The sequence below is a fragment of the Dromaius novaehollandiae genome, chromosome 5 (genome assembly GCF_036370855.1).
Source record: "Dromaius novaehollandiae isolate bDroNov1 chromosome 5, bDroNov1.hap1, whole genome shotgun sequence".
Taxonomy (NCBI): Eukaryota; Metazoa; Chordata; class Aves; order Casuariiformes; family Dromaiidae; genus Dromaius; species Dromaius novaehollandiae.
The window spans coordinates 6,532,300-6,549,882 of NC_088102.1; the positions used below are offsets into that span (position 1 = coordinate 6,532,300).

At 41.0% G+C, this 17,583-nt stretch overlaps 1 protein-coding gene across 3 annotated transcripts; it reads right to left on the reverse strand.

Annotated features, from left to right (window-relative positions):
- Positions 1–9,469: 9,469 nt before the first annotated feature.
- On the reverse strand, positions 9,470–17,504 carry TIMM9 (translocase of inner mitochondrial membrane 9). Of its 3 annotated transcripts, none has more exons than XM_026100005.2 (4): positions 17,356–17,504; positions 13,100–13,168; positions 12,656–12,751; positions 9,470–10,009 (listed from the first exon to the last, which is right to left on the reverse strand). In XM_026100005.2, the coding sequence occupies exons 2-4, from the start codon at positions 13,136–13,138 to the stop codon at positions 9,875–9,877; spliced, it is 270 nt and encodes an 89-aa protein (XP_025955790.1). In that variant the 5' UTR covers positions 13,139–13,168; positions 17,356–17,504; the 3' UTR covers positions 9,470–9,874. The 3 variants fall into 3 exon arrangements, with proteins under 3 accessions (XP_025955790.1, XP_064367976.1, XP_064367977.1); XM_064511906.1 differs by lacking the exon at positions 17,356–17,504 and adding an exon at positions 16,949–17,010; XM_064511907.1 differs by lacking the exon at positions 17,356–17,504 and adding an exon at positions 16,776–16,903.
- Between the last annotated feature and the right edge of the window lie 79 nt (positions 17,505–17,583).

Genomic DNA, 17,583 nt, shown 5'->3' on the forward strand with positions numbered 1-17,583 from the left:
GCCTAATCAGTCTGAATAGATCATGCAGGAGAAGCAAAGATATTGGAACAACAATAATAATAAATCATTTCAACAGAAGTTAAATAGATTTACATTAACAGTAGTAAAAGAAAATTGTAACAAGGGTAAATAAAAGTGTTTATCTTCATGAAGCATAATATATTGACTTTTGCAGGCAGAAGCAGAGACCTTTAATTTGAAGAACAGCAACAGAGGAGAAAAAGTGGTGAAATAATTTCTTCACTGTTCATGGTATTTTGCACACGTTTCACTTAGATTCTCATTTTTTTTAAGATGTAGTGATAATATAATTTAGGCGACAACTTTTTAAAGGGGATACATACTCTTATTTTACATGTAGGGAGCCACATAGTAATGGCTACCAGAATTACACAGGATTGCTTTGGTGGAGAGCTGGAAATAGAACCAGAATCTTAGGATTCTTGGTTCATGCATCTCCATCAGACTATCAGACCTTCCACTCTCAGGCTTCTGTCTCCAAATATGTTTGTGAAGATGAAATTTCACACACAAAAAAATGGTTGTTAAAGTCTTCTAATAAAACGCTCTTCTTTTTCCTGGTAAAAATACTCCTGCATTTCTGAGGAGGCAAAATGGCTTTTCTGGGTAACACTTATTGGAATCCTTTTACAGTTGTATGTCTCTGAAATGCTGTTTTTGAGCAAATGCTCTTTTTGAGAAACTTACATGAGAGTTTGGTTTGATAGCTTGAAACTAATCTGACCAACCAACCAGAAGACAGATTTACAGTCTGAAACAAAAAATGAGCGTTAGCAAAGTATGTTGAGCTGTTTACTTCACTAAGGCTCCTGTATTTTGCAAATTTTAGGCACTAAGATCTTGGTTATTTTTAGTTCTCCATACTTAGGATTTTATTATTTGCTACAATATGCAGGACAAGGATTACCTCTGGAGATGTGCGGAACATAACAACAAAGCAGTGGAACCTACGGGGATGTTGCCAGCGTCTGACTCACCAAAATTCCAGGGCTTAGAAAACAGCCTGTAACTAGCTTACACTCTCCTCTATTTAGCAAGCTATTGCTCTCAAATTTTGAGAAAATCTCTTGCTCTATCACATCCTCCTTCAGACAGGATGATTTCTGAAGAACACTCTCTTCTAAACGCTCTGCTGGGAGAGTTTACAATTATTCACCTTTATTAATTACCACTAAATAGCTGGCATTTATTGGTGTATATTTGTTTTCTTTGGAAATCTACGAGTTCCTAAAATTCTATAAGCATTTATTAGACTCATCCCCTGCTTTGGAAGAATATGTAAATTTAATTTTTCTTGTTGCAATATCATTGGTCTGAATATGTATTTGTTTTAATGTGGTTTGGTGGTGGATTTTGTGATTAATCATGGGTCATGGGCAAAGTTTTGCATGTGAAAATCCTGAAGTTGCACCTTCCCATTTTCAGAGAAATCCTTTCTGTTTTTTTTTTTTTTTGGGGGGGGGGGGGCTGTTTTGATAATTTTTTCTGCTTTACTTCTGCAACTGCTTGCTATTTATATTATTTAGTACCCTTACGCTGTTGCTTGTCCTATACTAATAGTTTCCAAAGGTGAAAAAGTGTCTTTCCTGGGTTTTATAGCATTTGGCTTTAATTTGCCAGTACAGCTCACATATTGTGATAAAAAGAAAAAAAGAAGTATTGTGATTGCTGTTTTCTTTCTTGATATGCCATTATTTACCACCAAAGAAAATCAGCACTATAGCTCTATTACAGCTGTGAAAAACTGCAGCATGTTTATCAGGAGCATGTTTGCTCATCTCTCATTCTGACTGAGCCTCGTGCATGACAGAAAGAACTACTTGTTATTGGCTACGTCTTTCTATTTCCTCGTTCTTCAAAGTAACCTAACAATATTTTTATTCCAGCTCTGTCAGTTTCTTAAACTATTTCTAAACTACTCTATTTCTAATCCCTCATCTGGGTACAGCTTGACCTAATTTGCCATGATCCTGCCAGCTATGCCAGTTATGTAACAAGGGGTAAGATGTGGAATTTTTATGAAATACTTCTGTTACATCACACAAGCAGGTTTTTTTGCTTGTTTGTTTTAATGAGCCACTAGATCTTTTTACATGCATGGACAGCTTAAAACCATATCCTGAGAATTACTTTCCTTAGGGATTGGTAAGGCTTAAAACTATTTGGAAAAAAATAACAAAACCCAAACTCTTGATGCCTTCTGTTTACACTCTGCTCTCCCCCCATGGTGCTAGTGACCACCTTGTCTATATTGTTCATAGGATTATGTGTCATTTAATTAGCTTCTATGTGTAGTATTGCTTTTTATGGTCGAGTTTCAGAGTGTCTTTCATGATTGCCTGGTTTCATCTAGTCTCTTAAAATTGTTTTCTCTTTTGTTCATTCCTTTTCCTTTTTTGTTTCGTTTTTTTGCACTGTAAATTTAATGACTCAAGCTTTTCTGCCTTTTCAGCTCTTGCCCTCCTGGGTTACTGTTTACCTTTGGGGTAACGCTGCATGCTTCCCACAGCTGCAGGTAAGTGGCACTTCTCCCACATAAGTGGGATGGGAGAGGAGATGCATTGTCGGTGGTAAACACTGTCTTTTCCAGTTACTCTGGTCGCTGGCCATGCCGGGGTCACCTTTGTTTCCCTGTCACAAGTTGCAGCATTTCAGTTCCCTCTTGGAGATGTTCTCCCTGTGTGTATTTGTATCCTGAAGGCAGTAAAATGCTACAATAAACCTGTGTTTTGATGATGTTTTTTTCTTTCTTTCTTAGCTCTCCGGGAGCTAAGAGAAAAAAAAAACTTGGCTGTAGGAGGAGTGCACAGTTTCTCTCAGCTTGGAGCAGCATCTTGTTTTGGCACCTCCAGCTTTGGCTAAGGGAGGGGGCCAGATGTGGGCCCTTAGGTCTCCTCTCTGGGCCTTGCTGGGCCACCGAGCATGAGTTATGGCAGAAGGGGACTGCTTACGGCTAGGTTACCGAGTGGGCCTCTTTTCCATGCCTGGGCCCAGTTTAGACTTTCCTGCAGCCTTACCCTATCTGGGCCTTGGTCCCTGGCCTTGCCCCTATCTGGGGTGGTGCTTTGGGGGGGGGATGCAGGGAGCAGGCCTCACCACTGCCATCTCCTGCAGAGGAGCTGGGGCAGGAGCCACTTGCAGCAGGGGCAAGGGGCCTGAGAGGCAGTGGCAGCCCAGCACATGCAGCCCTGAGGTGCGTGGGAGAGCCCAGGACCTGGGGCTGCCCCCCCCCCGCCCCCTGCATCCCCACAGCTAATCCCACAGGCCAGAGGCAGTGGGGTGGTGCCGACCGCCTCGGTGGCTGGAGGGGTGAAGAGACCCTGGTGGTAGGGCTCTGCTATGGCCCAGGAGCGGAATACAGTCGCCTGTGGGGTCAGTTTCTGTCTCTGTTGCAATGAATGTCACCTCCAACTGACAGTGTTCTTCAGCCCAGTGGCATCAAACCAGTTTTAAGCAGGCTGCCTGGTTGTTGCCCTCCCTTCCCCCCACCTGAGTCTCTGTTCTGGGTCCTTTTCCCACAGTTTTCACAGTACTCCCTCCCCAGGACAGGGCATACTCTGCTGTGGAGTCCCACCGTGTTGTGGGGCCCACTCCCTTGACACCCCCTATTCCTTCCGTCAGAGTTGCTTCCGTTACTGAGCCTAACCTGATTCGCCTAGTCAAGGTGATAAACTCACCCTCCAAAATGAAACTTTTTTTTAGTACTGTCACCTTCCAATTAGGAACCAGAGGCTAAGCATGTGGGCTCACTTTTATTCTGTCTTTGACTGTATTTCTTTACATCATGAAAAGCTGTAGCTACTCAAGAGGAGAGGTAGGGCACACTCCAGATTAAGCTATGTCATGGGGGTCAGGATATTCCCCCTGGGAGAGAGAAACATGTGGATTAGGGTCCCTCCAGCACAAACAGGACTTTGACCTTGGATCTCCCACAGCCCAGTGCACTCATCACTGGGACAGCAGAATAACCTTGTGCAGCTATAGCCCGTATGTAGCAGGTTAGCCACAAGCATGGACACTGGACAAGCTTCGTGGCAGAATCCTACTGCATTTAGGCACAAGCTAGATACTGGCTGCTATTAGAAGTTAGGCACATGATCAGTGATACAAAACTAAGCACATACCAATGGACCTTCTGGAGGTAATAATAACTGTATGTTTCTGCTGAAGTGTGTTGCAATTGAATGGGCATTTTGTGACTACCAAAAGGGTCAGCTGCTGGCTATAGGCATTAAATCCTCATACAAAGCTAGCCTTTTTCCGGTTGGTACCTCTGAACACCTTCTGTAAGAGACACTTACAATGTAAGATACTGAAAGTAATTTAAATGAAGCAGTAGTTATAATTAATTATATGTCAAGTTAATGCTTGAAAGTCATGCTTTTAAGTCTAATACATGGTTGAGTCTAAAGATAAGGCTTCAATTTAGCAAATCTATAAGCATTCCAGGAACTTGTCTTCAGGTTCAGGAAGTTCTGACTAGACAGAACTGACAGAAAAGTAGGTATTGCAAAGTAATTTTACTCTTAAAGGATAAGCACTTTTCTCTTCCACATCTAAAAGCTGGTGAGCGTAAGAAAAAATTATAACCTTGCCTGCTTCTGGAGACATTCCCAACCTTCACTGTGGACATCCATTCAGGCGCTATCAAAAATAATGATTTTGCCTTTCCAATTAAATATTTTTGAGAATATAGTGCTAGGAGAAATCTTACTATGACAAAAGAACAGCTGCAACCCTTTGCCAGTACATGCTAACCCACAGGGCGTGAGGAACTCAAACACTTTCTGTCAATGTAGCGAGTTAAGGATCATTCTCAACCCAGAAGTCCTGTTGACAATATTTTACGGGTTGCTGTTTTCTAAATAACATGGTTTGAGCCATCAGGAAATGCAAACAACTTGCCAAAGAAGCAAAAGGAAGTCAAAGCTCAGCAAATCAAATTAACCTTTTGATAAAATTTTCATGGTTGCTCTTATGACATTTTGCATCAGCTCAATGTTTTAGTTGCATTGATGCGCTTTGTTTACAAGTGACAATGTATTTGTATCATCTTTCTTGGGTTACATGCAAGTTACACCAGTTAAACACACTGAAAGATGTTGGAAGAATGCAAGAGTTTTTTCTCAATGAAATGGAGCTAGGACAAAACTGGTTATCCAAAGGTAAAAGCCAGTGACTCCATGCCATCTTCCAAAAGCATAGCAACTTATTTTTGACTTTAAGTAGCTTTGAAATGTTCATAATTAACAGCTATGTCTGTAAACAAACTAAAGTCACTATAAGCACATAGCTCCTGCAGAAGTCATGGTGTTCGTTTAGTCAGCTGCATTTCAGGGTAGCAGATATCAGCTTGATGTTCGTACCTCCAGTGACACATTCCCATCTCACCCATTTGTTTTGTGAGCAGGGGAAGGGAGCAGCAGTGAGAAGTGACATAAATTGGTTTTTAAGAGTGAATGTTTTCCCTGGATAACAGTGGGTTAAGAACATTTTAAAACTGGAGTCAAGGGAAACCGGGGAACCTAAAAGTGAGTAATTTATTAACTAAGTCCCTCCAACAATTGCTTAACCTTTAGTACAGTAAATCTATCTTAACAAGTATTTAAATATCTTCCTACCCCCAAATCTGCAAGCACTGAAACATGAAGGAAAACTGATTTTTCATCTTCCTCACCTCAGCCCCAAGCAGCTTTGCCCAAAAGACATAAATGTCCTCCAATCCCATCACTTAAACTCTTCAGTTCCTCTTCTGAATTCAGAATCCTTTCTACTCTTTCTGCACACTAAAATACAATGGAAGGTGGGATAATTTTAATTATGAGTTACCTTTAATGTTTAACAAAAAGGACTGCTTTAAAGAAAGCTATAAGACTTTAAAATGGGTTCATTATATATAATGGGGCATAACATCTGTGGTCTAATTGTAGCAATCTGGACATCATTAACATGTTAATCCATTAAAAAATACAGGACGTTGGAGACTTGCTGCCTTATTTGGGCTCCTTTTTAGCCTTTACAATTTTAGGTCAAGTTATAGTTAGTTCTTAGCTATCTCCAAGGTAACAAGGCATGGACTGTGTAGGATAAAGCAGTCATATGGACAGTATAAAACACAAATGAGCCTATAAGAGCCTATTTGCTTCTTCCACCTTTGGAAGGTATATGAACAGATTTTCATGACGAGCTGGGGCAGCTTTAAACAGCAGCGAGCAGAGCAGCGTCTAGTGCAAGTGGCAGGCACACCGCGTTGTACAGCCTGCAACACTGTGCTGCAGTCGGGCTTGAACAGCCATCCACAGCCCAGATCGCTGAGAGTCAGAGAAGCAAAGAAAACAGCAAGGTAGGAAACCATTTTCCAAACTGCTGTTGGAAGCAAAAAGCTACAGAGAAGCTACTAACAGCAACAACAACAAAGCATGTGGGCAGGCGTCCTGCTATGGCTGTTCTGCAGCCTTTCATCTTCAATGCTATTTATGGCTGACTTACATGGTAATGAGGCTTCACGCCCTGCCTTTATTCTGCAAATGGCAGTAGCTGCAGTTGCCCAGTCAAAATATTTCTCAGGAAACACCTTTGTATCTTCTCCCTTGGAAGCATCAGAAAAGTGTTCCTGAAAACACTCCTTAAACTATTCTGGTGATTCCTGTACAAAAGAAAAATTATATATACACATATATATAGGTTTGCAGATTGCCATGACTGTTTTTCCACACTGACCAGAACTACTTCATTAAGCTTCCCAGTCTCTTTTACGCACCTGTTGTTTAGTTTAACAAACTAAACTCTTCAGAGTTGGGGTAATAATTTTTGCCACAGTTATACAATACCCAACCAAGAGTCTACTGCTCGTTTCCAAGTTGTCAGCAGCTCGCAATTCAAAATAAAAGCACACAAACAAGACGAAACTCTGTACACCCATGCACTTTTCTAAAACAATACCAACTTGATCTATTAATGCAGCAGTCGCAAGCGATTTTAAAGAAGTCAAACAAAAACGGTAGTAGGGCTTTTTTCCTCCTGCATTTTTGGGGCTGCTGCAAAGCATGTGCGGAAAATCATGAAACACTGAAGAAATGTATGGAATGTTCAGACTGCAAGTCTTAAAATGATGATCTAAGGAAGGGAAGTTAAAGTTGGTTATATTCTTATTTTCAGTTTAGTCACTCAAATAAATTCGTGTTGCTTTTTTGAAACAAAACTGTACTTCAATGTCTGAATCTTTACGTACCTCACTTTCTGAATTATTGTTCCTCTTGAGGAACTCTGCTCCTCTTTCAGGCCTGGCCTATTGCAGTGCAGGTACACGCATTTCCTGAAGGCAAATAGCACCACAGCCTAGAATGAATGCACTTAAATTAATATAATCTACTTCAATGCTGCTCTGTCTATAATATTTTAATTAAAAGTATAGCCTTCCAACAGCCCTGGAAGCATCTTCCACCAGAGCAGATGTACGGGGATACAGACAGTTAATCCCACAACAGTTATGACTAACATTGCTGCTGTTCCTTAGCATAATGCTCTAGAAACTCAGGGTATGAACTCAAACTTTGCCTGTGGTCAATAAAATAAAAACTAAGTCTCCAGCTACTATTGTATATTTACCCAGTATATGCAAATGATTAAAAGTGGTAGATGCTAAGACTAACACTAACATTTACTGCACTCTAGGAAGAGGACATTATCTACTTAAAATATTTTTAAGTCCTGATAAAGTTAACAAAATTTTTTTTTGACTATATGAAACACTCTACAGATGTTTGTCTACTACCTTTTCATTGGGAGGAAAACAATAAAGACATATTTTGCTTATATGCAACTTCTTGTTAAAAAAAGCGAAAATCTTTTTTTGGGGGGGATTCCTAACATAAGTACAACATTATGAAGCCATCTGTAAAAATACAATAAAAAAATTAAAGTTTCTTGCAAGGGGCTAAAAGAAGAGTCTGTAACACATTACTAACAATATTTCAGCACGTGCAGGATCACATCAACTACTGCAGGTCTTGCAGCACATGCTCCCCAAACCAGAGTATGAAGAAGCTTCTGCAGAGAACAACTATCACACAAGTACATACTACTATATCATTTTGCATGATCTTATAAAGAACTGTGCACTTTACACATACTAGACACGACTGTTTAATCAGTAATATGAACAAAATGAACCTGCAGTTAGCTTATTTTGGGCAAAATCTAGAGTTTGTACAGGATGTTGTTTTATAAATTAGGGCATTGCACTCAGCTTATTTTAATGGTTGTCATTGATTTTCTACATTTTGGAATTTTGGCTCTGAAAGTAGCATTGCAGGTGTAGTTGTGGCCACCAATGGGTAATTGTTTAAGCAACAGATGACCAGTAAAGACCAACCTTTAACAGGAAAGACTATAAAAAGGGGCCAATTAAGCTCATTTTTGTTGCCTTTGTATCTAACAGTGGAACCTGGCAAATGACTTAAAACAACTCTATCAGACTTAGTCTCTTGCAGTCTTAAAATCCACATGCTAATCCAGATGTTCAATTCCATTTGTTCACTGTATTTTATTATTTAGAATTAAAATAAAATACGCCTGTTAGCTACCAGGACATTACAGTGGTTGTTACTGAATAAAGTGCACTGCCTTTTTTTTCCCCCCCTTTATTCAGCATTCCAGAACACAAGTATTTGATAACGAAATGGCAATGAACCATCTACTGTACTAATAATCTGACTACCATTTCAGCCATTAAGATCCTGTCAGAGTAGTGTCCTTTCTACACCAAGACCACCACACCGGAACAGTTAGTTTTCACGAACTTGTCTTCATACTCATCCAGCAGCAAAAAAGACACTGTTTTGTGCATACTTCACACTTTCTGTTGACATTCATGCAATTAAAGGAGAAAATTGCCAGCAAGCTTAATGTTACTGAAGGAATGCATCACACTCATCAGGCAATGAAGCTGGGTTTGGAAGACCTCCAGTGTTCCCCAAAAGAAACAAGGAAGGCCCAGAAATTGCCTTGGGATTAGGTGGGTGCTAATGATATGCTCACGTCACTTATGAATGACCTGGTGAAGCATGAGCCAAATATAACCTGGGGTAAGCAGGTAGCATCTCTGCTACCCCAACTCTGTAGCTACAGCAGCTGTCTCTCACATTACCCTTGCCTTGATGCTGTCATCACCGCTGTGCAGCACTCTAGGAGACCCAGAACAATCATTAGGGTCTGAGACGGCAGCTGGTAGTGAAAGAATTGAAGTTCTTCCTGAATGAAGAGAAATGACACATTCACACATGCCTAGATGCTGAAACAAAGTCACTAATTTTGATCTGTCTATCAGTAACTCCCAGCAGCAATGAATGACAGGACTGCAGTAAGTAAGGACAAATGAAACTGCAGCAAACTTAAAAGACGGCTCTCAAGCAGTGTCCTAAAAATGAATCTTTGGAAAAAACATACATACACCTGTATCGTTCCCATTTATTTTACTTGAATTAAATAAAAAAGTGTCAAGACATTTATGTATGCACTTTCATGTTACACTTTTTTGTGTCTGAAATAGAGCAGAAGAAACAAAGTATAACCCTTCCACCTCCCTGAAATCTAAACATGCCAGTCTGTGGGCCCTGGAAAAGTTTGTACCAGTATTATTTGATTGTACAAGAAAAAGGACCTCAGGAACAGACTCCATTACCAGTCAACCATTACTAACTTCTTGTGTAACCCTTTTTGGTTTCCATCTTCCAAACAGCATCTAGAACTCTGAGTTGCTGGACATACATCCTGACAGTAGAAAATCCAAAATGTGTTCTTGTCCAATGAACATTGGCACTGCTTAAAAAGTCTGAAGAGAGTACTCTTTTGTCTAACGAGGTTGGCCAAGCAGTCCTGCTTTAGCTGCCAGAGCTTCATTCTGCTGAATATGGTACTCTTGAAATCGCATGGAGATCCTTTGTGTCATTTTTAAATACTTCTGTAGGCAGTGTTCTGAGCAGGTTATCTACAGGGAAAGGGAAACAGAAGGCTCCAAACAGTCATTAAAAAGACCCCAAAAATATGACCCAAAATATAATCATATACAGGCGTATATGATTAGGTGACTATGTCTCAAGCTCTGCGTTTAGCCTCAAGCTCAGGGCCTAATTGCACGTACCCTCTTTGTGCAGTGGAAAAGTTTAATTTTTGAGGGATCTCTGAGTTGTCTTTTAATATTCACTCTCATAAAAAGTCTTCATGGAAAAAAGTCTTAAAACCAGCATATATTACCATTTCATCCTTTGACTCCTCCCATGAAATACATGGAGTATGAAGTACAAAAAAGCATTTTATTATGCAGTAAATACGAAGTCTATTAAAGTAGTCTCCATTTCTTCAAATTCTGTTTACAAACACCTACTGCTTTTGACAGCCAAATACCATCTACTGTCTGCTTGCTCAGTTTACCCTTCTTCTGACCTTGTTCCAATGAACTCTATCAGTCATATTGTACCTGTTTAGTTAACCGTGACAAAAGTAACCAGAATATCTTCTGAAGTGCTACCAATCAGCTGGACAGGGACAGAAATACCTGGGCCTATACCACAGACTGCATTGGTTTTGAAATTTAGAGGATTTTTTTTTCTTTAAGTGAAGAGAAAAGTTATTAGACCTCTATCTAAGCCACAATTCTGCCTATCAGATATTCTGTAATATGGTTCCAAACCTAGCTATCACTATTACTGTAAAGTTTACAGATACAGATACAAAGGAAAGACAACCACTTTGCATGATTACTGGAAAACCAGGAATTGCTTTGATTCTGCTCAGTACTAAGGGATGTGAAAAGTAGAGGGACTGAAAGTAAACAAGACAAAAACCCTGCAACTAACCGCTCCCCTGCTCCCCCTTCTCTCTCACCGACCTGGCATCAGCTACAGTAAAACCTGTTAAGCAGGAGTTAAGTCTGACTAGGAAGCAAATTCTGTCAAATTCTGGAACTATCCCAAGCCACTTCTCCCAGAGGGTGCGGTATTTGTGATATAGTGCCTTGGAAAGTCTAGACTTGCAGTGGGGATTGTTGTGAGGAAAGAGGTCAGAAGCTGTTTTTACAAATGTAGAATCTCACGGGAGATTCTTGGAGGTATTTGTCTTAATTGTCTAATAAGAAACTACAACTTTAAATAGGAACTTAAGAATTTCCATACCAGATCAGACCAGTGGTCCATCTAGATCAGTATCCTGTTTCCAGAAGTGGCCAGAGCCAGATGCTTTGCAAGAAGCCTTGTAACAGATAATTACCTAACAAAGCTCCCATAAGAAAGTTTCTTCCTAGCCTCCATTATTAACAGATGGCTCATGTCTTGCTGAATGTGGTTCATTTGCAGATCACAGAGGGGAAGGGGAAAAAAAGCTGATTAGAATCTAAGACCTTTTTTTTTTTTTTTTTTTTTTTGCATCCAAACAACACTCTGTAATTCCCCCCCCATGAGGATTCTGTGGTCTTTGAACCCAGTTAATTGACAAAACACTACCTGAACCCGTATTTTTAAAGAAATTCTAGTAACACTTAGGGTAGTAAAAGACAGAGGTGTAATCCTCTACTGGAAATCAAATGCCATCCCAGAAAGATAAAGAGGCTGTCCCCCTAACATTTCTGTCAGTTCTGTTAACTGAAACTCCTTCTATTGCTCAAGCAATTCAAAATGAGCTGATGACAGTGACAGGACCTTACCCAGAATGATTCTCACTACCTGTAATCAAGAAAAATTCCACTAGAATAGATGCAGAGAGATCAGAACAAAGAATCTGTCTTGGGAGGCAAAAAGAGCTTTGTTTAGTCCAGCAAAGCAAAAGCTGAATGGAGACATGATGGGCAGAGGAGTAAAATTCCTGGGAGGTAGAAAATGCTCAAAAGCTAGTTTAAATCTTTTTTGGTTTTCTGCCACCATATTTAAGCAAAAGCAGGATATTAGACTTTTGACTACATGACTACATGATGGAGCTCCCTGCAATGCAGAGGACTGGATTTAACAGCCAGACCTTTGCAGACCTGTGTTTCTATGATTCACAACAATGCAGGGAATGTGGGTAGGTAAAAAAATATTTCAATAGAATTCTGCCTTCAGAGAACTAGATCACAGGTGGGCAACCTCCATGTTCCTAAAGATATTATCCATCAGAATTCTGACTGCCAAGCCACAAGAACCTCCACCAATAGCTCAGAGAACAAAATACACAGGATTGCAATCAGCAGCCAATACTAACAGTGAGAAGAGGAAGATTCCCTGTGCCTATGCATAATGAAAAGAAGGCTTTTGATATCTAAGATATCAAAAGCATGGGGGCAGGGCGGGGATTTGGAGTGGTTTTTTTGTTTTTGGCAAATAGACTGTTCAGGTGCAAAAGAAGTTTATTTGTCATTACCTTTTGACATTTGTAGAGGAGCTAAACTACAGATAAGCTATTTCCCTTTCTTCCTCTAATTCACTTTCTCTCTCACTTGGAAGCTTTATACTCAACACCTATAATCCACTCAAGACTGCTCCCTAGCTTTTTTAGCTAGTTGAAAGATAAAAACTTTCAAAGTCATTTGATGATGAAATGAAATTTAAATGCTATACTGCTATTCCATGAAAGGGAATCAAAAGCACAGGAAACAATTACATACCTCTTCTGGTTTAACCTCTCTGCTAGTGAAATCCTTCACACAATCCAGGAAGCAGGTTTCCGTAAGTTTATTGTATGTTCCCAGAAACTCTTTGAACTATAAATACAAAGTGAACAGACAATCAATATATAAAAAAGCCTACATTAATCTTTCTTCATGAACAGCTGCATATACCATCCAGTGACACTAACATTTAAAGAACAAGTCACTAGAAAAATCTGCTATCAGTTCAGTAGACTTCAGCAACAAGTGTTGTCATTGTTCAAATATATCAGATGTGATGCTGTGTCTGTTCATGGTCAAAAGTTTAAATCTTTGTTGCTAGAGAAATACTCTTATCTCGAGAGATAACTTAGGGCACAGGGAAGGACAAAAAGTACTGTGTCTTTTACTCTATGTGATGAAGTAATACAAAGTCTTCAAAGCCACCATACAGCATCTTACCTGCTTAATCTGATCAGATTCTGATATTTGTCCAGCCATATTCTACTGTCTATGATTCAGTCGCCTATTCTGAATATTAAAAAAGCACAAAAAACATATGCATCAACTACAACATTTTACAGCAGAATGGAATTCACATATTCTTTAACTGTGCTTAAAAGCAACTTTGTTAGCAATCTTTCAAACCATCCACTTGAAGAAATTTATCAATGTGAAATGCATTCAGTTAAAACAGCATCCAAGATAGTTCCTGCCCAGATCCACCTGTAAACTGCTGTTCTTTTATCATTGCTTTTAAGCATTTCAAGAAGATAAAATGACCATGCAAGGAGAAAAGAAAAAAAAAAGGGCAAGAAGTATTTTATAAACGCTGTTAAAGGCATAAAAGAAAATTGGAGGAAAAAAAGAAGCAAGCAATAACATTCTCTAGCCTTCTAGTTACAGCGACTTTGGGTGTCATTTGAAACAACAGTAAGGAAAAAAGCAAGTGTAAAATGACAGCAACTTTGAATAGCTGCAGCATTATAAGCCAACTTAGATGAGAGAAGCAGAGTTGCTATGTTGCTGCTTTCTCATTAAATGCTTAAAAAAACTAGAACAAACATTCTGGTCAGTTAATATAGTGAATTAAATGTAAGAAATCATAAAGGAATGAGAATACCCTTAAAGGAAGAAAAACAGACAAAGAAAAATGAAAGAATGAACAGCCAGAGACCCAAGAATTTAAGTAAGCACCTCAAGGGAATCCATTAGGGTAAACAAGTTGAGACTTGAGAGTATACCAGTAGGCTTCCTACAGGAATACTGAAAGCTAGTCTTCCTTTCCCCTTAATTTACATATTATCCAAGACCTATCACAGACAGTAACCCAGGTTAACCTTAGACATTCAAAAGAACAAGATCCATCAGTTTCAATCACCTCAACTTGTAGGATAAAAATCAGCAGTGGAGAGTAATCACTTTGCAAAAAAAAATTCATTTTGCCCTTTAGCAAAGGCAACTCATAATTAGTCTTGCACTACACATTTGCCAAAACTTTGAGCAAGACATTCATGTTTTAGAAAGCTTAAGAAACTATTCCAGCCTTTTGGTGGTGTGGAGGGGAGAGTGGAAGCAGGCCTTCCGAACAGGAACAAAAAGACATTAATAATTATTTCTACAGCAGAAAGAAAACAAAGACACTAAGACTGCACTAAGGAGCACTCCCAAGCATGAACTCTTCCTCCTGCCTGCCAGCAGCAGAGTAACTAGAACATCTGCCCCTTAAAGTTGCACTTTACGGCTATATAGGAAGTCAATCCAGGTAAGGGATGTAAAGAGCACATACGATTCTTGCACTTAAGACACCTCCCTCCCCCCTGAACAAGAATTCCTCATTGACAGAGAGATCATATGGCTTATTGCTTTAGGGAGAACCATATTCTTATGGTTGCTCAGAAGAAACAAGGTATATTCAGTTTTATATAAGCCTCTAACTTGTTTTAAGAGAAGTGAACACTTTCAACTAGGACAACAACTAGGGAAAATGGATGGCAATGCCACTCTCATTTCTCACCCTGTTATAAGAAAAGTCAGTGACAATTCTACAAAGTCAGTTCAAGTAGATTATTAAACAGAGTGTTAAAACCCACAGAGAACAGAAAAGACTTTTGTCCTCTCCAAAGTATAAAAAGCTAAAAGCCTCAACTCCCATCAGTGCCATTTTCTCACACTCAGTATTTTGTTTCATTGTTTTTGTTTATCACAAACCTGATTTTTTGTTCTTCTCTCACTAGTCTGGCAAGCTTAAAATTGCGGATTTACAGAACTGCAGTTCCACAGAGCTTTTTCACCTGCCCCTGGGAAATAGTTCCAATCTAAAACAGCATGATGGCACTATCTGATTTTAAGTGTCAGAAACAAAATGTCTGAAGCACTAGACCCTCCCCAGGTAATTTACACTTTCCATACAGGAGGCAGTGAAATTATATGGCTCTACTGCACATCTTCAGTAGCTACAAATTATGCCCAGTTGGCTCTAACTTCTAACATGTGCTAGCTGAGTGTTCCTGGAAATGTGCAAACCTATTTTATTCTTAAAATATGTTAACAACAAATATTTCAAGTTTACTTCTTTTCTGTCCTCCTTCCCTCCAGCCTGTGAAAGAAGAAAAACAGAAAAGAAAGAAAAAGGGAAAACTGACAGAAGAACCCCATACGAGGCTGGCATCTTGACTAACACACCACATAGCTTCTTATGCAGCTGCTCAAACAACTCCAGCAGGCTTCGGGTTTAAGCCTCAGCCCTGCATAACCTAGATCACTTTCCTCTGGGCTAAATGCAATCTGAAAGTTCGGCACTGAACTTTTTAACACGAGCCACGCTAAAGGAAGTGGATAGCTCTAAATAAACCACACAAACAAGGACAGTGGGTGATTATGTGAGAAGGCCACATGGACTGGACGTACTGGATCACCAGGATTATTATTACAGTCCCACTGGGTGGCTATCTCCACCTTATCTCCACTTAACATCTGTGAGTTCTTACAGGTGTAACATGCACTGTAAACCTCAGTGAGGAAGTTCTTTTCACTGATGTGAAAAACATGAGTGCCTATTACCTAATCTTAAGTCAGTGGTGTCCTTTCCCGTGAAAGCTGAATAGGCCCTTTGAGTTTTTTTCCTGTCTGCAAGAAGCCAAGTAAGTTTTACACCCCTCCGCCTCCAGAGGGGGGTGGGAGGGGAAACACACCACCCAAGTGTTTCTGTACATGTGTGCCAGGAACAAAGAAGAAGAAAAATATCGAGTTAAAGAAATGTGTTAAGATACAACAGCCATAGCTTGTAGAAAAAGGTCTTTTTTTTTTTTTTTTTTGGTAGGGATTTGCTAGGCTAGAACTTGATTGATCTCATATTAAAAGCAACAAAAAAGACAACTCAATGTTTGAAGCATTCTTTTACTGAAGCTAATTAAATTGCAAATACATGAGAAACCAGTAGGCAGCTAAGCTAACCACCTAAAACTCAGGACAAGACGTAATTACCCACAAAATGCAGGAGGTTCAGCGTTAATGCGTAACCCTGTCTCTACCATGCAGGCTGCCAGACGGGCAGCGAGGCACGGCCTTCCCGCGCCCTCTCCCGTCGGAAAGGCAGAGTACAACTCATTGCCCCTCCCGAATCAGGTTCTACTGCTCTACTTCAGACCGCGTATTTGCGATGCAGTTACACAAAGCTGCTCTTCTCAGGCCACAAGCTATGCTCAGCGTTTGGATGCAGACGATTAGATGAGAAAAGGACAAGTTAAAAGGTGGCTTGGTAACAAAATGTACTTGGTACACAGGTTACGCTTCATCATCTCACATTTGTGGGTTAGACTCTGCTCTGGAGGAAAAAAAGAAAAGTTCAACGGTAGAAGGACCTATTAACGCCAAAGGTGAGCTAGCAAGTCTGAAATGAGACCTCTTTAGAGTGCCTTGAACAGACTGAATACATACAAGGAGGTCTTCTACCTTGAGAGAAAAGATATACTTTTTTTTTTTTCCTCCATAAGTGGCTTCCTATTAAAGTTAGATTAGGCCTGGCCAATACTTGTGATCTACTGAGGTCAAAACCTGAGCAGCAGTAGCTGAAGGTGAAGCAATTTCACCTTAATTCTGTCTCCTGCTTTTTTTTACTACATCCTTTGCTTCTCACCTTCAAGGGCACCTTGAGTTTCTTTGCCTCAGGAGATCCTCCTCAGGGCAAGCTCCAACCCAACAGACAAACACATGCCATGCCTGTGCTGGCACTTGCCTGTGCCCCTTTGTTTCAATTCTATTCTGAATTAAGGAGAATTTGTCCAGAAAACCTAGATCTGAATACATCACCTTTTAGTTAACACCAGTACTAACAAGGAGAGCATCTCAAGTCACCGTACGTTTGGCTTGCGCTGTAAAAAGTGCACAAAACGGACAACTGCCTCGTTACCGGCGAGACATTTTGGGGGCCCCTTCTGCCCTCCTCCACGTGCCCCGCCGCCCGCCCGCGGCGCGTTCCCAGGCAGCGGCCGTATCTCACGGCACCTTAATTTGCTGCCTGCGGCACCTTAACGGCCGACAGACCGCCGGGAGCCCGGCTGCCCTCGCGGGGGCCGGGGCTGGACGTGCCCCGGGGGACGGAGCCGCGCTCCCCCAGCAGGGCCGCTGCGGCGGCCGTTGGGCGGCGGCCGTTAGGCGGCGCGGGGCGGCCGTTATTCCCCCCTCGCGGCACGCGCCGCTCCCCCGCGCGCACTCACCCGCACCCGCGCCGTCACGAGCCCGGGCCACGCGGGGGGTTGGCGGGGGAGGGGTGAAGGGAGGCACGACCCGGCAAACAGCAGGACCTTCGACCCCGCCGATTCGCCACCCGGCCCCCCCTTCTACTGCCGGCTGCGCGGCGAATCAGCGCGCGCGGAGTCACGCGGCAGCTTTACTTTCCTCCGCGACGCGAGCGCAGCGCTGTAAAGCGCCCTCCTCTCTTCCCG